Source organism: Patella vulgata, chromosome 6, assembly GCF_932274485.2.
Source record: "Patella vulgata chromosome 6, xgPatVulg1.2, whole genome shotgun sequence".
NCBI classification, from domain to species: domain Eukaryota; kingdom Metazoa; phylum Mollusca; class Gastropoda; family Patellidae; genus Patella; species Patella vulgata.
This window is the reverse complement of record NC_065884.2, coordinates 29542379-29560395: the sequence shown is the minus strand read 5'-3', so window position 1 is coordinate 29560395 and position 18017 is coordinate 29542379. Positions and strand designations below refer to the sequence as shown.

General features: G+C 35.7%; 1 protein-coding gene across 2 annotated transcripts in view; it reads right to left on the bottom strand.

The window, feature by feature from the left end:
- LOC126825739 (uncharacterized) overlaps positions 1-18017 on the bottom strand; it is a 128425-nt gene that overhangs the window by 12116 nt on the left and 98292 nt on the right. Inside the window, exons 1-3 of one of the 2 annotated variants that reach the window (XM_050555519.1) lie at positions 16885-17006; positions 4090-4185; positions 3706-3898 (exon numbers count right to left, since the gene is read on the bottom strand). In XM_050555519.1, coding sequence (XP_050411476.1) covers positions 3706-3898; positions 4090-4162 — 266 coding nt within the window. In that variant the 5' untranslated portion in view covers positions 4163-4185; positions 16885-17006. Of the gene's footprint in view, positions 1-3705; positions 3899-4089; positions 4186-16884; positions 17007-18017 lie in introns of those variants that run through there. The other variant, XM_050555520.2, reaches the window with a different exon arrangement.

The following is an 18017-nucleotide window of genomic DNA, read 5'->3' as shown; positions in this document are numbered from 1 at the left end:
AGAAACCCCAATATCGATTGGATCTTCGTATTCTTGTCATAGTTAGTGATGCATGTTTATAATGACTATTGTAAAGCCAGAATCGAAGCTCAGAATTCTATTCAAAATAACATTTCAATTGCCTTGTACGAAAAGTGTATTATTTTGCTATTCACGAAGTAGAATTGGTTCGATATAATTAAACACTTCATGTCGTTTAAATATCGATGATTTTTAATCCGACACCCACAGAAATATCAATCAATCCCAGTTAATAATCTATTTGAATTATTAATATGGTGTAACAATGCTGGAGGGAATTAATTAAATTAAAGGCACCCTCGCGCGTATAAATTGTGTGGGTTGATGATATATCTCGACTAAAAACATATTAAAAAAATTTGTTTCAAATCCCTCTCAAAACATTTAAACCAATCTGGTATTAGCAATCTTGTTTGTCACGTGACGTAACTGGATAAGAATTCATTTTTGGGTTGTATTAGTCATTAGTGGCTATCCATTTACCATAAATATCGAAGTTTAAATACATTCTTGGATTATCATCTGCTAACTTTTTCCCACCGTTTAATCGCAGAGTCTACTTTACTTGATGGTTAATACCCTCAGTGTTTTCACAACCGTTAGTCATTAGGCCATCTGTCATTTATGCCACTCGAGCTGACAGGATGTCCGTTAAGGGCACCTTTACATTTTGTCTTGTGTGCGGCCACTGGGTGTTTTCTTACAATCCAGTATTTTTCTATTAAGATTGGGCGTCTCTACTACTTTTATTGCAAATAATAACACGATAAATACGTTCGTGGAAATGTATCTTTAAACTCATGATAGGCCATGAGTAATACACGAGCAATACACATAACAAATGCTTAATGCAAATACATCGCGAACTATTTACTTAAATCTCAGAATTCCGCCAGATGGATCGATTTATTTATCTCTCTCGGAACACCAGTACAGTTAATCTAAATATATATATCAACATTAATAATAATGTAAACGTGTTAGTTTAAATTCTGGTAAGGTGTAGAATCGACTGGACTAAAACAAAGTTGTCATTAGTTACATGTAAGAAATTAAACTAGGACAATGCAATGACTTGGGGAGTGACTCTCAGATTGATAAAAAAAAAAGGGCTGGCGAGGTATCAAATCATTGGTTGGCCTCCTTTAAATTGTCTGCGATATCACTTCGGTGGAAGCGAACTTTAAAAAAACCTATTTCACACATCCCCTTTAAAATATTATTATATATAATTATTATTATTATTATTATATGAGTCATTATCAAAATCGGTAGAAATTCCTTCCTTCCTGCATTTTTTTTTAAACTAACCGAAAAACACACAGTTTTAGATGTTCTCTAAATACATTATAAGGTATTTGATGATATTAAAACACAAAAAATAACAGATACATCTAATTATTCCCAAAATATTTGATTTAGTGCTCAAAAAATGCCCAAATTTGATGTCCCTATGCACTTTATGAAAAGGTACGTGTTTGGGATTTTTTTTTGTATATTTCACATATTATTCATGCAGTATTTTTGCCAACAACAACTTGAATGAATTAATATAAAAGTTAACTCATCTTTAAAAACAATTGGGTATTTCGTAATGGTTACAAATAAATTTAATTCAACTTTGTTTTTGAAAAAGTTTCTGTCCCTAAAAATTTTGTCCATTCTGTAAAGAGTATTAAACCCTAAAATAATAAAGGTTCCCTTTGTTGTCGAATGTGTAATTTCTTGTTTTAGTACCTGGCCTTCTAGGTTAAATGACAACAAACAGTTGATCTGCCTAGATAAATTATTTTCCAGAAAAATACCAGATTTGGTAACTAAATTCTATGAGTATTTTTTAAAAGCATCTTTCCAGTAACAACCTTTTAACAACTTTTTATATATTCAAGGTAAAAGTTGTAGTGTTTTCAGCAAGTATAAATTTGAGTTAGCTTGCCTCGATAAAAATAATTAACACCGTAGTAGGAGAATTCATTATTTGATCAACAGTTCAGTGTCTATATTATCAGTACTGTAACTGTCCTTTCTGTAACGGCTAATTTTGTTACTGGATGGGTACATTTTGTGACATGATTGACATTTGATAATATAAATGCTTAAACTGGCTTTCATTAATGATTGAGATATTTGATAATTGCTACAGTAACAAATCACACTGTGTTAGGTATCCTACAGCAACAATTAAACAATTATTGTTCAATAATATATAATTATAATGGGGGTCTGGTTTTGTTACAGTAAGGACAATTAATGGTTACTGTAAAGAACTCGATTCTTTTTGCCATATCAAGCATGTATAATGTGCAAAGCGATGGGTGTTTGATGTTTTGTAGCGTAGATTATTATCGTATCAACGGTACTCAAGAATCAATATTAAGTCTCGAGTTAATTATGGGCTTGTCATGTTAACAAATGTTTAAATAATAATTTATATTACATTATATTTGAAGACGGAAAAAACACAATAAGACAGATTTAGCTCTAACAATTACATAAATATACATAATACAAGTTGAAATGAATCAGTTGTATCTCCAGACGTTTAAAACACCTATCACACACACCTTAAGCTCCCAGTATACAGTGATCAACTATGATTAATGAAATGCCTGCCTTAATTAGCCCAGTCAGTGCAGAGCAGTAGGACGTTAAGCATGTACACAAAATTTATCCTTAATACACCCACGTATTTGATACAGGTATAGCTTTACTACAGATCGTATCAAAGAAATATTTAGATAACATCAGAAAGATTAGATCTCTTATGGGAATATGGATAATCCGCGCACTGTCAAGTGTGTTAGGCGTGAATTTATTTTCAATCTATCCTCAGTTAGGTAATGTGGATGTGAGAGCAGATCTGCATAGATTCATTTTGCTCAGGGAACAAAACTTGCCGGGTACAGTTTGTATTGTGGACATCCACTAGAAGTGATATGGTTATCAAACATTTGGTTTCAGATCACTTTGTAGTAGTTCTACCTGACTACCTGTTTGATAAGCTGCCCGAACCAGACCTCTGTGTAGGAAAGTATGTTATTGTCCGATATGAAGGCCTTTGCTACCCTGGATATGTTCTTGATAGTAATGAACTACAAGTCGAATGTATGCATTAAGTTGGAAAGAAAACCAGTAATTGTTTTTACTGGCCTGAGAAAATGACAGACGTATGTTCGTACGGATACGAAAATGTCTGCATTATACATGTCGATCTACTTCAAGACATTAAAGACTCGACACAGTTGAAATTACCTGACACATTATTTGAAAGTCATCATAATTCTATAGTGATAGCCATAGTATAAAGAGAACATCCCTTCAAAATTTGCTCATGTTGACTTGTACTTTATTTTGAAAGTTCTTCTTTTGTTATTATCATTTATTTGAAGCGCAATATATTCTGCTAATTTCAACAAAAAAGTAGTTTAGCATGTTATGATTTATTTACAGTTCTATATATTGGAACTTCAAGTTAATAAAATAGTGTTAAAAGAATGGCAAAATTCGAACACCTAAAAAACGGTATCGGCAAAATAGGGTAATCAGCAAAAGGACTGTTCACCATTTACGAAATACATGGTGAACCGTAAGGTTAGTTGTGATATAGGCCACCTACGGAATATAGATTTTCACAGCCAAGATTTATTTCAACTCGATGAGCTTTTGGAATAACCAATAACTTACATTGTGGTAAAGTTGCCATTCCATTCTGATATTTCATCTAAATATTTTAATTGCATTTCTGTATCTTCATTTTTTAAAAGAAGCAGTGTAGCATCTTGGTTATTACATAATATTTTAGCTTCGTTCCATGTTCGTGGTACTGTATACAAGTAATATATCATTCGTCGGGATGTTGTATTTACGCCGGTAACGTCTGAAAATATATTCATAATATTCTGAACATGTTTAACAAATTAATTTGTCATGAAAGGGAAGAAGGAATTTGGGAGAATTACAAACAAACCCTGAACCCATCAAAAAGATTATTATTATTTTTAAAACCTATCAAAGGTATTCATTTGAAGTAACATTTAGTTCAATATCTTGTAATTCTATATATCTCACCAATAGCATGTTGTAGAATGGATATTACCACTAACTGAAAAATACTTTGATACACATATCTTCCAAATTCCATTTTGCTATACCTTCAAATTTTTCCTGAAAATAAGACAGGTATACTAAATTCAAGTTAGAATACAAAGTTTAAAAAACAATACGAATAGTTTACATATAATAATATGCGAAAAAATTGGCATCAAAGACAAAAAGTCCACAAAACGCCCAACGTTTCTTATAAACAAGATAAACTTTCAATTCGTAAATTTGCTTTTTGAAAGTATCACTGAGGTCACTGTGAATAAAATAGCTCCCTATCAAGGTATATATCGGTACACACGGTAATCTTCTGCTGTGACCATCCGAAAGATCCACATCATCATTTCCCTACTATTATGTTTAAAGTAACTCCATTGCGTGTACTAAATGTATTTTCTAACCGGGAACATTCAAACTGATGATACCGAGTTGTGAAGTATTATTTGTCACGGACAGATTAATCATAATCTGCAACTGTGCAACACCCGCGTCCTATACTGCGATGCTGATCCGTAATGTCCTAGAAGTGAAAGTACATAATCACACAGGAAGTTGTACAATGTGCAAGCTCGGGTATATCAGATAAATCAAGAATCAAGGGATGAATAAACTACAATATTTTCGAGATATATTACCGTAAACATACCCAAAATATGGGTAAACGGGTTAGGGTAGGCTCACTGCGCACACGATAACTTCTAAACTATATTTGGTGGCTCGAAGCTGTTTATATCACCGGATTAACAGATGACTAGGTATGAACAAGTTCATTACCTTTCTAATTTGCTTTATCGAGTTATATCACCGCAAAGTTCCTAACACCGCAAAGATCCCAGCACCTGGATACTAGATGAAGTTTGAGGATTGAACAAGTAAAGGGTGCGTCTACTCTGCATAAAAATCCAACTGTTGGACTGCTCAAGTCCAGAACTTTCCTATGTTGCATTTTCGAGATATGTTACCGTAAACACAATAACATCCAAACTAGCTTAGGTGATTGAATTTATTTATATCATCAAATCAACAAATGCATAAGGTTTGAACATGCAAAATTTCATTAATTTTCTATTCTGCATTATGTATTGTTTAATGGTCGAGAGCGAGACATTAAGTAATATATTGTAACAACAAGAGGACCGTCAGGTCCGAGTGTTTTTACAATATATTACGCAATGTCTCAGCTCGAGACCATTAAACATCTTAAAATACAGACACTCCGCACGTGCGTTTACAGTGAAATACGTCACTCGAGTCTAATATTTGACAAGGTACGATTGGCAAGTTGCCATTACGATTATTTGAAATAATGGTACGCCAACATCAAAGGGTGACGTCACATCTGTATTTTAAAGAGTTATATCAGTTTCTAGCACCAGGATTTGTGACCGAGTTTGTGGACTGAACAAGCTAAGGGTATTGTAAACTCTGCATTTAAAAGAAACAACACAACCAGCTTTGGTGGCAAAAGATTTTTCATTCTACAAAAACAAGAGAATAAACCACATGTAATGATTGCAAAATTTTAGAAATCCTCCTACTTTGTAGTATTTTTACCGTAAACATACTAAAATATGAGATATTCGGGTTGGGGTGGGTTCACTGTACACACAATAACTTCAAAGCTAGATTTAGTGGATTGAAGATGTTTATATCGTCGAATTAACAAATGACAAACATCCATCTTCGAGCCATCAAAGCTAGTTTAGAAGTTATTGTGTTCTCCGTGGGACTACCCTAACCCGATTTCCCCATATTTGTAGTATGTTTACGGTAATATATCTCGACAATGTGTGTATGGTAATCATTTAGGCAGTGTGAAGTTAGCTCGATTTTCGTTTTTCGATATTGGTGAATAACGAAAAACGAGCTACTCGTTTTTCGATATTGGCGAATAACGAAAAACAACTAGGCATCCTCATTAATGATATCTTTAGTTCGTTTTAGAAAACGTATTTAATCAAATGTGTTTTGGAGACATTCTGTCGATGTACATCCATTAAATCTACTTTTTTGAGATTCAAGTTTGAATATCGAAAAACAAGCTACACGTTTTTCGACATTCGCCAATATCAAAAAACAAGTAGAAAGAGTAATTTTTATGTGAATCCACTGCTCAGGCATCCTCATTAATGATATCTTTAGTTCTTTTTACAAAACTGATTTAATCAAATGTGTTTTGGAGACATTCTGTAGATATACAACCATCAAATCTTCTTTTTTGAGATTCAAGTTTGAATATCGAAAAACGAGTAGCTCGTTTTTCGAGATTCGCCAATATCAAAAAACAAGGAGAAATATCAGTTTTATGTGAATCCACAGCTCAGGCATCCTAATTTATGATATTTTTAGTTCGTTTTAGAAAACGTATTTAATCAAATGTGTTTTGGAGAAATTCTGTAGATATACAACCATCAAATCTGCTTTTTTGAGATTCAAGTTTTATGTCAACACACTGCTCAGGCATCCTAATTTATGATATTTTTAGTTCGTTTTAGAATACTTATATAATCGAGTAGCTCGTTTTTGGAGATTCGCCAATATCAAAAAACAAGGAGAAATATAAGTTTTATGGGAATTCACTGCTCAGGCATCCTCATTTATGATATCTTTAGTTCGTTTTAGAAAACGTATTTAATCAAATATGTTTTGGAGACATTCTGTAGATATACAACCATCAAATCTGCTTTTTTGAGATTCAAGTTTGAATATCGAAAAACGAGTAGCTCGTTTTTTTCGACACTCGCCAATATGAAAAAAAAAATGATGGAAAGCTTTTTTTATGCGAATCTACTGCTCAGACATCCTCATTTATGATATCTTTAGTTCGTTTTAGAAAACGTATTTAATCAAATGTGTTTTGGAGACATTCTGTAGATATACATCCATCAAATCTGCTTTTTTGAGATTCAAGTTTGAATATCCAAAAACGAGTGGCTCGTTTTTCGACATTCGCCAATATCGAAAAACGAGCTAGTTGTTTTTCGTTATTCGCCAATATCGAAAAACGAGTAGCTCGTTTTTCTTTATTAACCAAATCGAGCTAACTTCACACTGCCAATAATAAGTTATTGGGTTGGGTTTTTTTGTTTTGTTTTGTTTTGTTTTTTGTCTATTATATATATTATGCATTAATATGCTTAAACTGTTATTTTCAAATGTAAAAGGTAACAATTATTATCGTACTATCACACACCATGAAACACAAACACACACACACCCACACACACGGCACTGAATAATTAAAGAATAGCGAGGACACGGTTGCACAAATATTAAAGTATACAATGTTCGGAAGCTTAATTGTTCATCTCTACATGGTTGTTTCTAAGACCTTTTTGTGACTTTTATGTTTACAGAACAATACCACATATTGGTTTTTGGACTTCTTAAGAAAAATAAATTTAGTGGTAGAAAGGCCAGGTATCATCCTTTGAAATGTGAATTATTAAATATTTATTCCTTCGATGTTTTCCGTACATAACTATCGATTGGAGGTTTTAGTTCTTGCTCAAAATAACACACCGTGCCACTATTGATCTAAGAAGTCGTTTATATTTGACCAGTCTCGACATATTGCGATGGTAGGGGGTATTTGCTCTACAAAGGATTGCTACCGATCTCTGGATATTAATAGGTTTCTTCTTGGGATTAGCCACACACTACTACATATAATATAAGTTTTGGGGGAAAAAACATTGAACTATAGAGGAATGACAATATTTATAACTTTGTTAGCGTTAAAATAAATCGAGAAATGCCATTAAATTAGATCGAGAAATACCATTAAATTAGAAAAAATAAGAAGAATAACTCGAGGTACGGGTTTCTATTTCGATGCAGTTCATTATCATTCTTGACCAACACGTAAATGATATTTGAAACATAATTCGCAAAAAACCCGAGCTGTGGCCAGTCATTGCAAACGCATATTATGTGCTGCTCAATATGGTTCGTATGCATCGTTATCTAATAGACCACGCAACTTAAAATAAATTAATGTTAAAAAATCTAACCGTTTGACGACGTTATAATTTTGGCAAATGAGTTGTTTCAATCGTCTAGTTACACATGTTTTGGCATTAAAGTCGGCGGAAAGGCGCTATCAACAACTTGTTACACTCAAGCAGATAGGCCAAGCAATGCTAATATTGTGTTGTCTTAATATCAAATCGAATCCCATACTTTGTGACTTTTTATTATAATATTTAATTATTAAATATTGCAGGGCAGCACGATATGCATTCATGATTTTTGTGCTTTTATGTTCTAAAATGAAATGAAATGGACTTTAGGGTCCTGCACCCACGGGGTTAAATCATTTGAGTATAAAATAAAAGTGTCGATTTAAATAAGACGTCCTTTGTTAAATGTCGAATGCCTACATATATAATTCTGGGTGCAAATATTAAGCTAAAACGACACTAAAATCAGCAAGCAAGCAGATTTCCGCTTAAGATTGGAAACCTAAAATGGGTCAAAGAAGAACATATTAATGTAATATTCATGTATATAAACCCATTTACATTCACTTTTTAAAACTTTTATTGCAATTTCTAATCAGTTTTGTACGTCGAAATGTGCGAGCTGTCCAAACTGAACGACAGTCACTTGCCGCTGGTTAGTCCAGTCTACATCGGAATTACAGTTTGACTTTTATTCTCGTTCATCAAGGCTCCTCATTACAGCATAAATGAGCCCATATTTTCACGTTAAGATAACAGCATCACTAATGATAAGAATGGACCAACACTTCTTGTTTGTAATGTTGAAGACTCTTGATAATATCGAGCTGGAACTTTACGCCCTTTAAATCTAAGAGAGAGAGAGAAATGGGGTTTAACGTCCACTGGACACAAACTAGGTCATTTCGGGACTAACATATGGTTCAATTTTATTTCCATAATTCGCTTGCGCGGAAGGGTTTTTAGCAGTGGGAGGAAACCGGAGGACCCGGAGAAAACCCACGAGGTTGGACAGGCGACCCTACTCCTTGTCACGTACAACCGGGGATTCGAAACCACGCCAGTTGACTCAATGACAGACTTTATGATACAGCGCGCACGTGCTAACCATTCAGCCATCCAACCCCCCTTAAATCTAAGTAGTAAATAAATATTAAATATGGTGGCCTCAAGTTTCATTAAGGGCAGGTCTATCGATAAGCAATCCAGGTTTTTTTTATAGAACAGAGCCCATATTCAAAGGACATCTTAAGTCGAGAGAGAGAGAGAGAGACGGGGTTTAACGTCCACTCGACTCAAACTAGGTCATGTCGGGACTAACATATAGTTTTTAATTTTATTTCAATTATTCGCTTGCGCGTATGGGTATTTAGCTTTGGGAGGAAACCGGAGGACCCGGAGAAAAACCCACGAGATTGGACAGGCAACCCTACTCCTTGTCACGTACAACCGGGGTTTCGAAACCACGCCAGTTGACTCAATGACAGGCCTTATGATACAACGCGCACATGCTAACCATTCGGCCATCCAACCCCCATCTTAAGTCTAAGTCAGCCACTTAACTATATACTAGTATATTTCACTTAAATATACGTAACTTCCTGTAAATTACGGTGAGTGGTATTCAAAGCGCCAAATCATCACTTAAAGTTAAGTTACCTTAACCATAAATGTTTAGGCTTTTAGTTTAGTGGTGTATAAAGGTCAGTTTAATGAGAACAATCTATTTAACGTTAAGTGGACATTGGGTCAATTCAAGTCCCGAGTTACACTCGTGTTAAGGTTGTGTTGTAGTGGTGTATAATTGGTGTTCTCTTTAGTGCCTTAACCTGAGCCCCTCGATTTAGCACTAGGGTTTACACCAGTGTCTAAACTAGGTTAATACCAGTGTTAACACTGGTGGAAAATAAAAAGGACCTATAACACTAGTGTTATCTTTAAATGTTGCACTGTGTTTTTGTCTTCCGTTATTTGGATGAGCTGGCAAACTAAAAAAAACAGCGGTTGCCAGGCAAGATACGCCCGCCCTCCTTTTGCACGAGATGGATAGAGAACAAGCTAAAAACAAAAGTCACTTTTCGTTCAATCAGGGGTCATAATCCAGCGAGTTATGGTCTGAAATGCGCAAATATCGACAGGGACTGAGAACATAAACATATATTTTAAGTTTCATCAAAATTGGATAAAAATTGTGACCGCTAGAGTGTCCACAACCTTCGTATTACATACTTTTACACAATTTGCGTACAAAGAGCGGCCATTTTGTCAGGCAGTTTTGATCCGATTTTCACGAAATTGGACTCAACCGTCATGAGAGTGTAACAGTGATCAATTTATAATTATTTTTTTTTAAAATTGGATAAAAATTGTAACCTCTAGAGAGTCCACAAGCTAAAAAAAGTGGTTTTTCATACAAACAGGCGCCATAATCCAGTTACCGTCCGATATGCGAAAATATCATAAAGAACCACGATCTTTAGATTATAAACATACATTTCAAATTTCATCAAAATCGGATAAAAATTGTGACTTGAGTGTCCACAACCTTGTGTACAAGGAGCGGCCATTTTGTCTGTCAGTTTCGGTCAGATTTTTACAAAATTCGAACTCAACCTTCATTAATTTGTAACGGGGATACATTTAAACGTTTTTTAAAATTGAATACAAATTGTGACTTCGACTTCGAGGGGGTCCACAAGCTAGAAAGTTATATTCGGATATGCGCGATTATCAACAGGAACAAAGATCTTTGTGATAAAAAAATAAATTTAAAGTTTCATCAAAATCGGATAAACATTGTGGCCTGTAGAAGGTCCACAACCTTAATATGCTATAATTCTTACATTATTTGCATACGAGGGGCGTCCATTTTATCCGACAGTTTTGGTCCGATTTACACAAAACGGTGTAACGGTGATCAATTTATACGTTTTTTAAAATATTGGACAAAACTTGTGACCCCTAGAGAGTCCACAAGCTAAAAACGTGATTTTGCGTTCAATCAGGAGCCATGATCCAGGAAGTTATGGTCCAATATATGCCAATATCGAAAGGAACCGAGGGCTTAGGGAGATAGACCTATATCCCAAGTTTCGTCAAAATTAAAATCGGATAAAAATTGTGACCTGTTGAGTTTCCACAAACAAATTGTGGACGGACGGACGTCCAGGGGCAATGGCATAATACATCCACATGAAAATGTGGGATTATAAAAATCAGCAAAAGAAAGGCCATTGAGGAAAAATAACCGCTTCCATGAAATTAAGTAACAAGGATCTATGTAGAATTTTTGTAGTCTCATTTGATCATTATTCAGTCGAAATTTCCTATCTGAAATTTCTCGTAAATCAGCAGGCTTGCAATCAACATTTCTGTGTCTTAAGTTTTGGGTATATATGGGTAAAAATATCATTTTAAGCCTTAAAACTAAATCTAAAAGTCTTAAAAGAAATTCTCTTCTTGTCATCTGTTGTTTCGCACCAGTGTTATAATAAATGACTTGAACTGAGATTTTTATCAAGTTATTATCATTTAACATTTTTTTATGTAATTAGAAATAATATTGCACAAAGCTCCTTGTCTTTATATTTTTTTCATGTAAATTTGTTTCTTAAATCGGGAAACTGATATTGAAAATATAGACAAACTGAGGGGCTCAGGTATAAGTTAGTGTTTGGGTAACACAGATACGACACTGGTGTTCCTGTTGTGTAAATATATCCATGTTTAACACAACCTCAACACCACAGACCTTAACTCGGATTGATTTCAAATATAGAGGGGGTATGAGGTTGAGTTAGCACAGCGTTACACCACTGCTACACTGATCTAACTGGTGTTAAACACTACACCACCTTAACCCAGGACTTGAATTGACCCACTGGCTTTGATTGCTCAGTTCTTCAGTGGTTCCCCCTGGGGTGTAGGGGGTGATAAGAATATACCCTCCGTATGTCCTACGTGTCGTAAAATGTAACTAAAAGGATCCCTGTAATGGGGCAACGTGTTTGTCAGTGGAGAGTGGAATCCTGGTAATTGAGTGGGGATTTGGCTTGCGAGCCCTTTCTCTGCAACACATTGCTTCGGCCCACAATTCAACTAGACGGGAGGTCAGAGTGGCCCACTCTGATCAATCGGCCTTGGTCGTGTTTAGCTGACGAGTAGGCGCATATTTTTCATTATTCTGCAATATATTTGCAGCAGTTCTACCTTTGTGTCCAACGTGCCTACCCTAAAGCAACGGCTTGGGTCAACTAGGTAGAGTAAAATTTTAAATCTTTACTTTGTCTAGGTATATCCCTGTCTGTCCTCTTAGGGCGCATGCGCTGGATATCCGCACAGTAACCTGCATGGATATTGTAACCCTTTGGTGGTTGGAGAACAGGCAGGAATGAATCTTTTCAATCAATCAAATGGCTTCTCAAACCAAGAAGACTCGTTCTACCAAACGTATGTGGACCGAGGATTTAGAACCATTACCAATAAAAACTTCCCGAACCTGGCCTAGAATTCTGGTCATACAAAGTACTAACGATATCAATCTTAGTAAATCATCTCCTTTTTTGATTGCTACAGATCTTGCTGGCTTGGCTGGTGAGTCCAAAAGCGTCAAGAAAATGAGAAATAGTACTTTGTAAGTGGAATGAGCTAAAGAATCACATGCTACTTTATTATTAAAATCAAAGACTTTAGCTAACATTCCTATCAAAGTTGCACCGCATAACTATCTAAATTCACCAAGAGGTGTTATTTCGTCTCAGGATTTAGAAGGTAGCTGTGAGGAAGAGATGCTTGAAAATCTCCCTCACAAGGTGTTACATACGTCAACCGTATTTCCATCAGACGTAATGGTGATATTATCCCAACCAACACCTATATCCCGACCTGTGATCACCAAATCTTCCTAGGATGATAAAAGCTAGTTTTCTTGCAATTCCAGTTACCCCTTACATGGCGTTGTTTCATTGTCAACGCTTTAGACACAGTAAAAACGTGTGTAAGGGGAAAGAAGTACATCTTGTAACGAAAGTACATCTTGTCAACTCCACCACCATTGTATTACTGCAAAAAGAAAAACAAGTTCAGCAGGTGAAAACAGAAAAAAATATACCATACCCTGAAGCAAGGAAGCTGGTTTAGGCTGCAACCCAAACATTTGCGATGTCTTTTGCAAATGCAGTCAAGCCGAAGAGCACTTCTATTGCTTCCCAAACGCCTGCTGAATTTCCAGCTGAGATAGAATCCTCGTCACAACAAAAAAAAACCGGTTCCACCTAAACCTATCAGTGCCCCCACTCCTCAACCAATTGGTGGAAATCCACCAAAAATAGATAGCATCAAGGAACGTTCTGGTAAAGGCGTTCCTAGAAATTCATAATTGAACCCCTTCCGTAGTAGAAAGGGTGACGAGCATCCTGTCGGAACCTATAACAGGTTCGGGATACAGGACTACCTAACGAATGTTGTTGTTGAAATACATGACCCCAAACAATTCCATTATTCAGTGGATTTGTCGTGGTCTTAAAACAAATTTTAATGAAGTTCAAATCTTAATTCAAAAATGTAATCCCTTAGCTATTTGTTTACAAACAACACTTTTTAAAGAATTCGGATGTCTTATCACTTCGACATTTTGTTGACTATCATCATTTTGCCTATAGTGATGGAAGAGAACGCGGTGGTGTTTCTATTTTCCTTAATTGCAATGTCCCACAGATTAAAGTCGCCCTCATTTCGCCTTTACAGGCAGTTGAAGTTAGGGCGACTTTACTTATGCTCAGTATATCCACCACCTAGTTTGCATCTGAACCCCAGATATCTTGATGACCTTGTTGCCCAACTTCCTCTCCCGTTTATAATTACTGAAGATTTCAATGGGCTTCCATGGAGAATATTGCAGCATATCAAATGATCCGAGCGAAGGCCCATATAACCATGCGCCAGACAAAGAAGTCTTCATGACAGGGTTATGTCTCAAGGATAAATTCCCGTACCACTTCCAAATCGGTATGATGTGGGATTCGTAGGATTAAAGGTAAAAGCAATGCGTTGTAGTTACCCATCTAAATGTTGATAATACCACCTTAACAACATTTCCTGATATTGCTAATTCTCTGGCCAGCACAATTTCATTCAAATCATCATCCAATTTCTCCTCTGGTGCCTTTCGGCGCATTAAACATCAAGAGTTTACTATTGCTGAACTCCGTGTTTCTCTTAAGAAGGTTCGGGATACTATAACTGGTCCAGATGAAATTCACTACCACTACCAAGTTTTAAAACATTTACCTTTTCCAACTCTCTTAATATTATTAGATCTTTATAACCGGATTTGGGTTGATGGGAATTTACCTTCTTCGTGGCATGAAGCCACCATAATTCCCATCCCTAAACCGGGTAAGGATCCTACTAATCCTACAAATTATCATCCGATCGCTTTGTTAAAAATTTGTTTAAAAATGTCGCTTTTGCCATGTGTTAAAAATCGTGGAGTTTACTTGGATTCCTCCCTAAACTTGGACAGACAAGTCCCGGAAATAGTCAGAAAGTGCTGAAAGCATCGTTCGTCTCCAAAAGCTTCAGAATACAGCTGCACGAATCATCACCATCTCCAAAAATGATTGTCAACTTACGTCACTTTTAAAATCACTTCAGTGTAATAAACTTTTAACCCTAACTTATCAGTGAAGACACTGTTTGAAAGATATATGGTCTCTGGCGTCTTTTTGGCATATATCTGGGTTAACTTGAGGTCACGTCGCCAAGACACAGAAACTTAGATTTAACACAACAACATATGATATACCAAATACATGTACTTCGTTTTACTTATACGGATCTAATAATAATCAGCAAGCAGATAAATGCACCAATAAAAATCATGGCCATCAGACGCCAAAATATCAAAAATAATTTTTTTCATCACTATTCGTTTATTTTTTTCAATACCCAAAATCACGTTGAAGTGGATTCCAACGGAATTTTTTGTGCACACTTGGTAGCTCACCATCATTGTAGCGTTCTACAGGCCCAGGCTAGCGCCTGATTACCTGTTGGGCCGCGGATACCGTGGACAAGAATTCGATTCTAACCCTATACCCACGCCACTATGTACCCACATTGAGACAAATCGTTGGGGGGGGGGGGGGGTCTACTTTGCTATCAAGTAAAAGTGTATTATTTTATTAGATTATAACAACAATTTGTTTAAAACATTAGCCGGGTGCAGCTAGCCTCAAATTGTTTTCCATCGTCAGTTTTGATGACGTAGTGCCATAATAGTGTATTTATTGTGAGCATTCCATAAATTAGGCGTACAGTTAAGTTTTTACATAGCCAAGGGTGTGTAAAATATAGCCTTTGAATACCGATTTCAGAAAACACACTTAGTTATGTGGACAAATTAAGTCTTTGAATACGAGGACATGATGTTTATTTGTGAACTCTGTTTGCATCATTCATGCATAGGTGGGATGCTTTGAGACTTTATTCCAGGTGAATATATCAAAATGAATTAGTCGAATTTAAAAGCTAACCCTAAAGTACTATACAGAAAATCCATTTCACTCAACGATTACATTCTCTCGTTCTTTCTAGGGATTAAACATTCCTATATCATGCTAATGGGAGACGCAGTGGCTCAGGGGGTCCCATGTTCGATCCTGGTGTTGACCGAGAAAGTTTCCCGGGATTTTCCAGCTTGGTATCCCCCTGTCATTGATTAAGGACATAGTTCCTGGCAAGAACAGAATCGAGTTTCGTTCCAGGGGAGGAAAACCCAACGCCCCGTGTACACGTTGATGTGCACGTACAAGATCGCATGATAGAACACCCGATAGATGTAATTTGAAATAAGAGTACACCGTTGCGCCGCTGCCCGGGCAAGGTTCCCTCATAGCACACTGTATGGCGTACGGTGCAGATAAATAGGACGTTCAATCCCATTTCAGTGTTCCTCTACTATATCCAAAACAAATCGGAAATTGCCGAAATATAATGGATGGTACAATACAAATACGGTGCGTATTAAATTAACTGTGCAAGCTATGGATTCGACCGCGGGCTTGGTACGCAACATAGCATAAGGGTTCCTGAGTATTCATGTTATTGTTAGAGCCGAAATAACCTAGTAAGTGATGTGTGGTAACGTAAAACGCCACTTCCTTCTTTCCCCCGCTTAGAGATAATCAAATATAGGGGGGGGGGGGGAATAGATAATAGTTATTGAGGGATTATCAAAATAGTCATACCCAACTGTTTGGTATTATATTTGATTTTTTATAAGCATCCATGCACTTGACACATGGAATAAGGTACACTGCGAAAATAGTTTTGATCGGAATCAAAGTTGCGGTCATGTAAATTTACGTATACTCATACATCGTCTGAAAGTATATTATATTCCCAACACACTGGCTGTAGTGATAATACAATGGAATATAGGACTCGTTTATGTTTTCTTTTCCATGAACAAAACTGGTAACTAGCATAAACATGATATGAATCGAACACAGTAAAAGTCCGTCGTTTATCTTTTTTTCAGTTAAATACAATATTGTTTTATAATTTTCAAAATCTAAACTTAAACACAATACCAAAAATATTAATATGTAAAATCTACTATGTATTTGATACATTAGAGAACAGTGGGTGATTCAGTATATGAATAAAATTCACAGATCAACGATTTGATATGTTATTGACGGATCGGGTAGACGATGGTAAAGGAAATTTGATCTATTGGCTACTGTCTTGCCGATATTATTTTATATTGAGATAAGAATCATTAAAATTCACCCACCTTAACATTTTTGAAGAAACTTTGAGGAATAAATCCCGTGGAATGTTTAAATGAACAGTTTCAATATCTAAGAATCCATATTCTTTAACGCATGCCAATCTATAAAGCAGCGTTATCATGGCGACAGTAATGACGCCGTTTATTTCAATACACACGTGAAAATACAACAGCATACAACAAAATCAATGACCTAGGTTTTTATGTTAAAAGAAAATATTGATTAGCATTGTAACGGTAACGGATAAACACGGTTTACTTTCAGTATAAAGAAATGTTCCATTTGAATAGCCTGACAAAGTAAGTTCAACTTCCATGCATATCATATAATACAGTTTGCATTATAATAGAAAAACATACACAGCAAAGACTGAATTGTTACCATGTGACCCACTATGAAAAGTGGTATTTGGTGTCTTAAAAAAGCAAGAATGTCATAACCCGTGAAAGTCACGCACCATACCTACGCCAGGGTGTTATATATGGAACCCTCACGAAAATTGGTATCTAGAAACATACCCTGTCTGGTACAGAAGCGCCACCGCCAGCTAATTGGAAAATAGTGTTACCATTTGGTTATAGCTTCCAAATGCTGGGTATATGTAAACCGTTCAATTACATGATAACTGATATCCTAAATACTGGAAACAGGATGCTTGGTACACCACCCAAGTTTCGAATTGGGACTACTCGCTTGAAGTCACCCTCGAGGCAATTGCTAACATCAATATTCTGGCTCTAAGTTTGATTGCCCTTCAGGATCGATGTTACTATAATATTCTTAATTTATTCAGACCTCGAACTGGCATGACAATGACATAGAAGATATTTGATTATTTTTTTTTAGTTTAAACAATATTTTATTCAATAAACTGAATTGGATTGAACAGGCAAGGCCTATATAAGTTCTCTCCAAACATATAAAATAGTTAAATCTTATGTTTACAATACAGTGGTGACATATGTACAGACAGTGAGTAACAAACATATATACATTTTGAAGTGTAATTTTAAGTTTTAAATGTTAAAGTTTTAAAATCTCTTGCTGTCTTTTATGTATTTTTGCACTATTTCAAATATGTTGGAATTGGTATTATCTGAAAGAGAGGGGTTGCCATATAGGATCAGGTCAATTG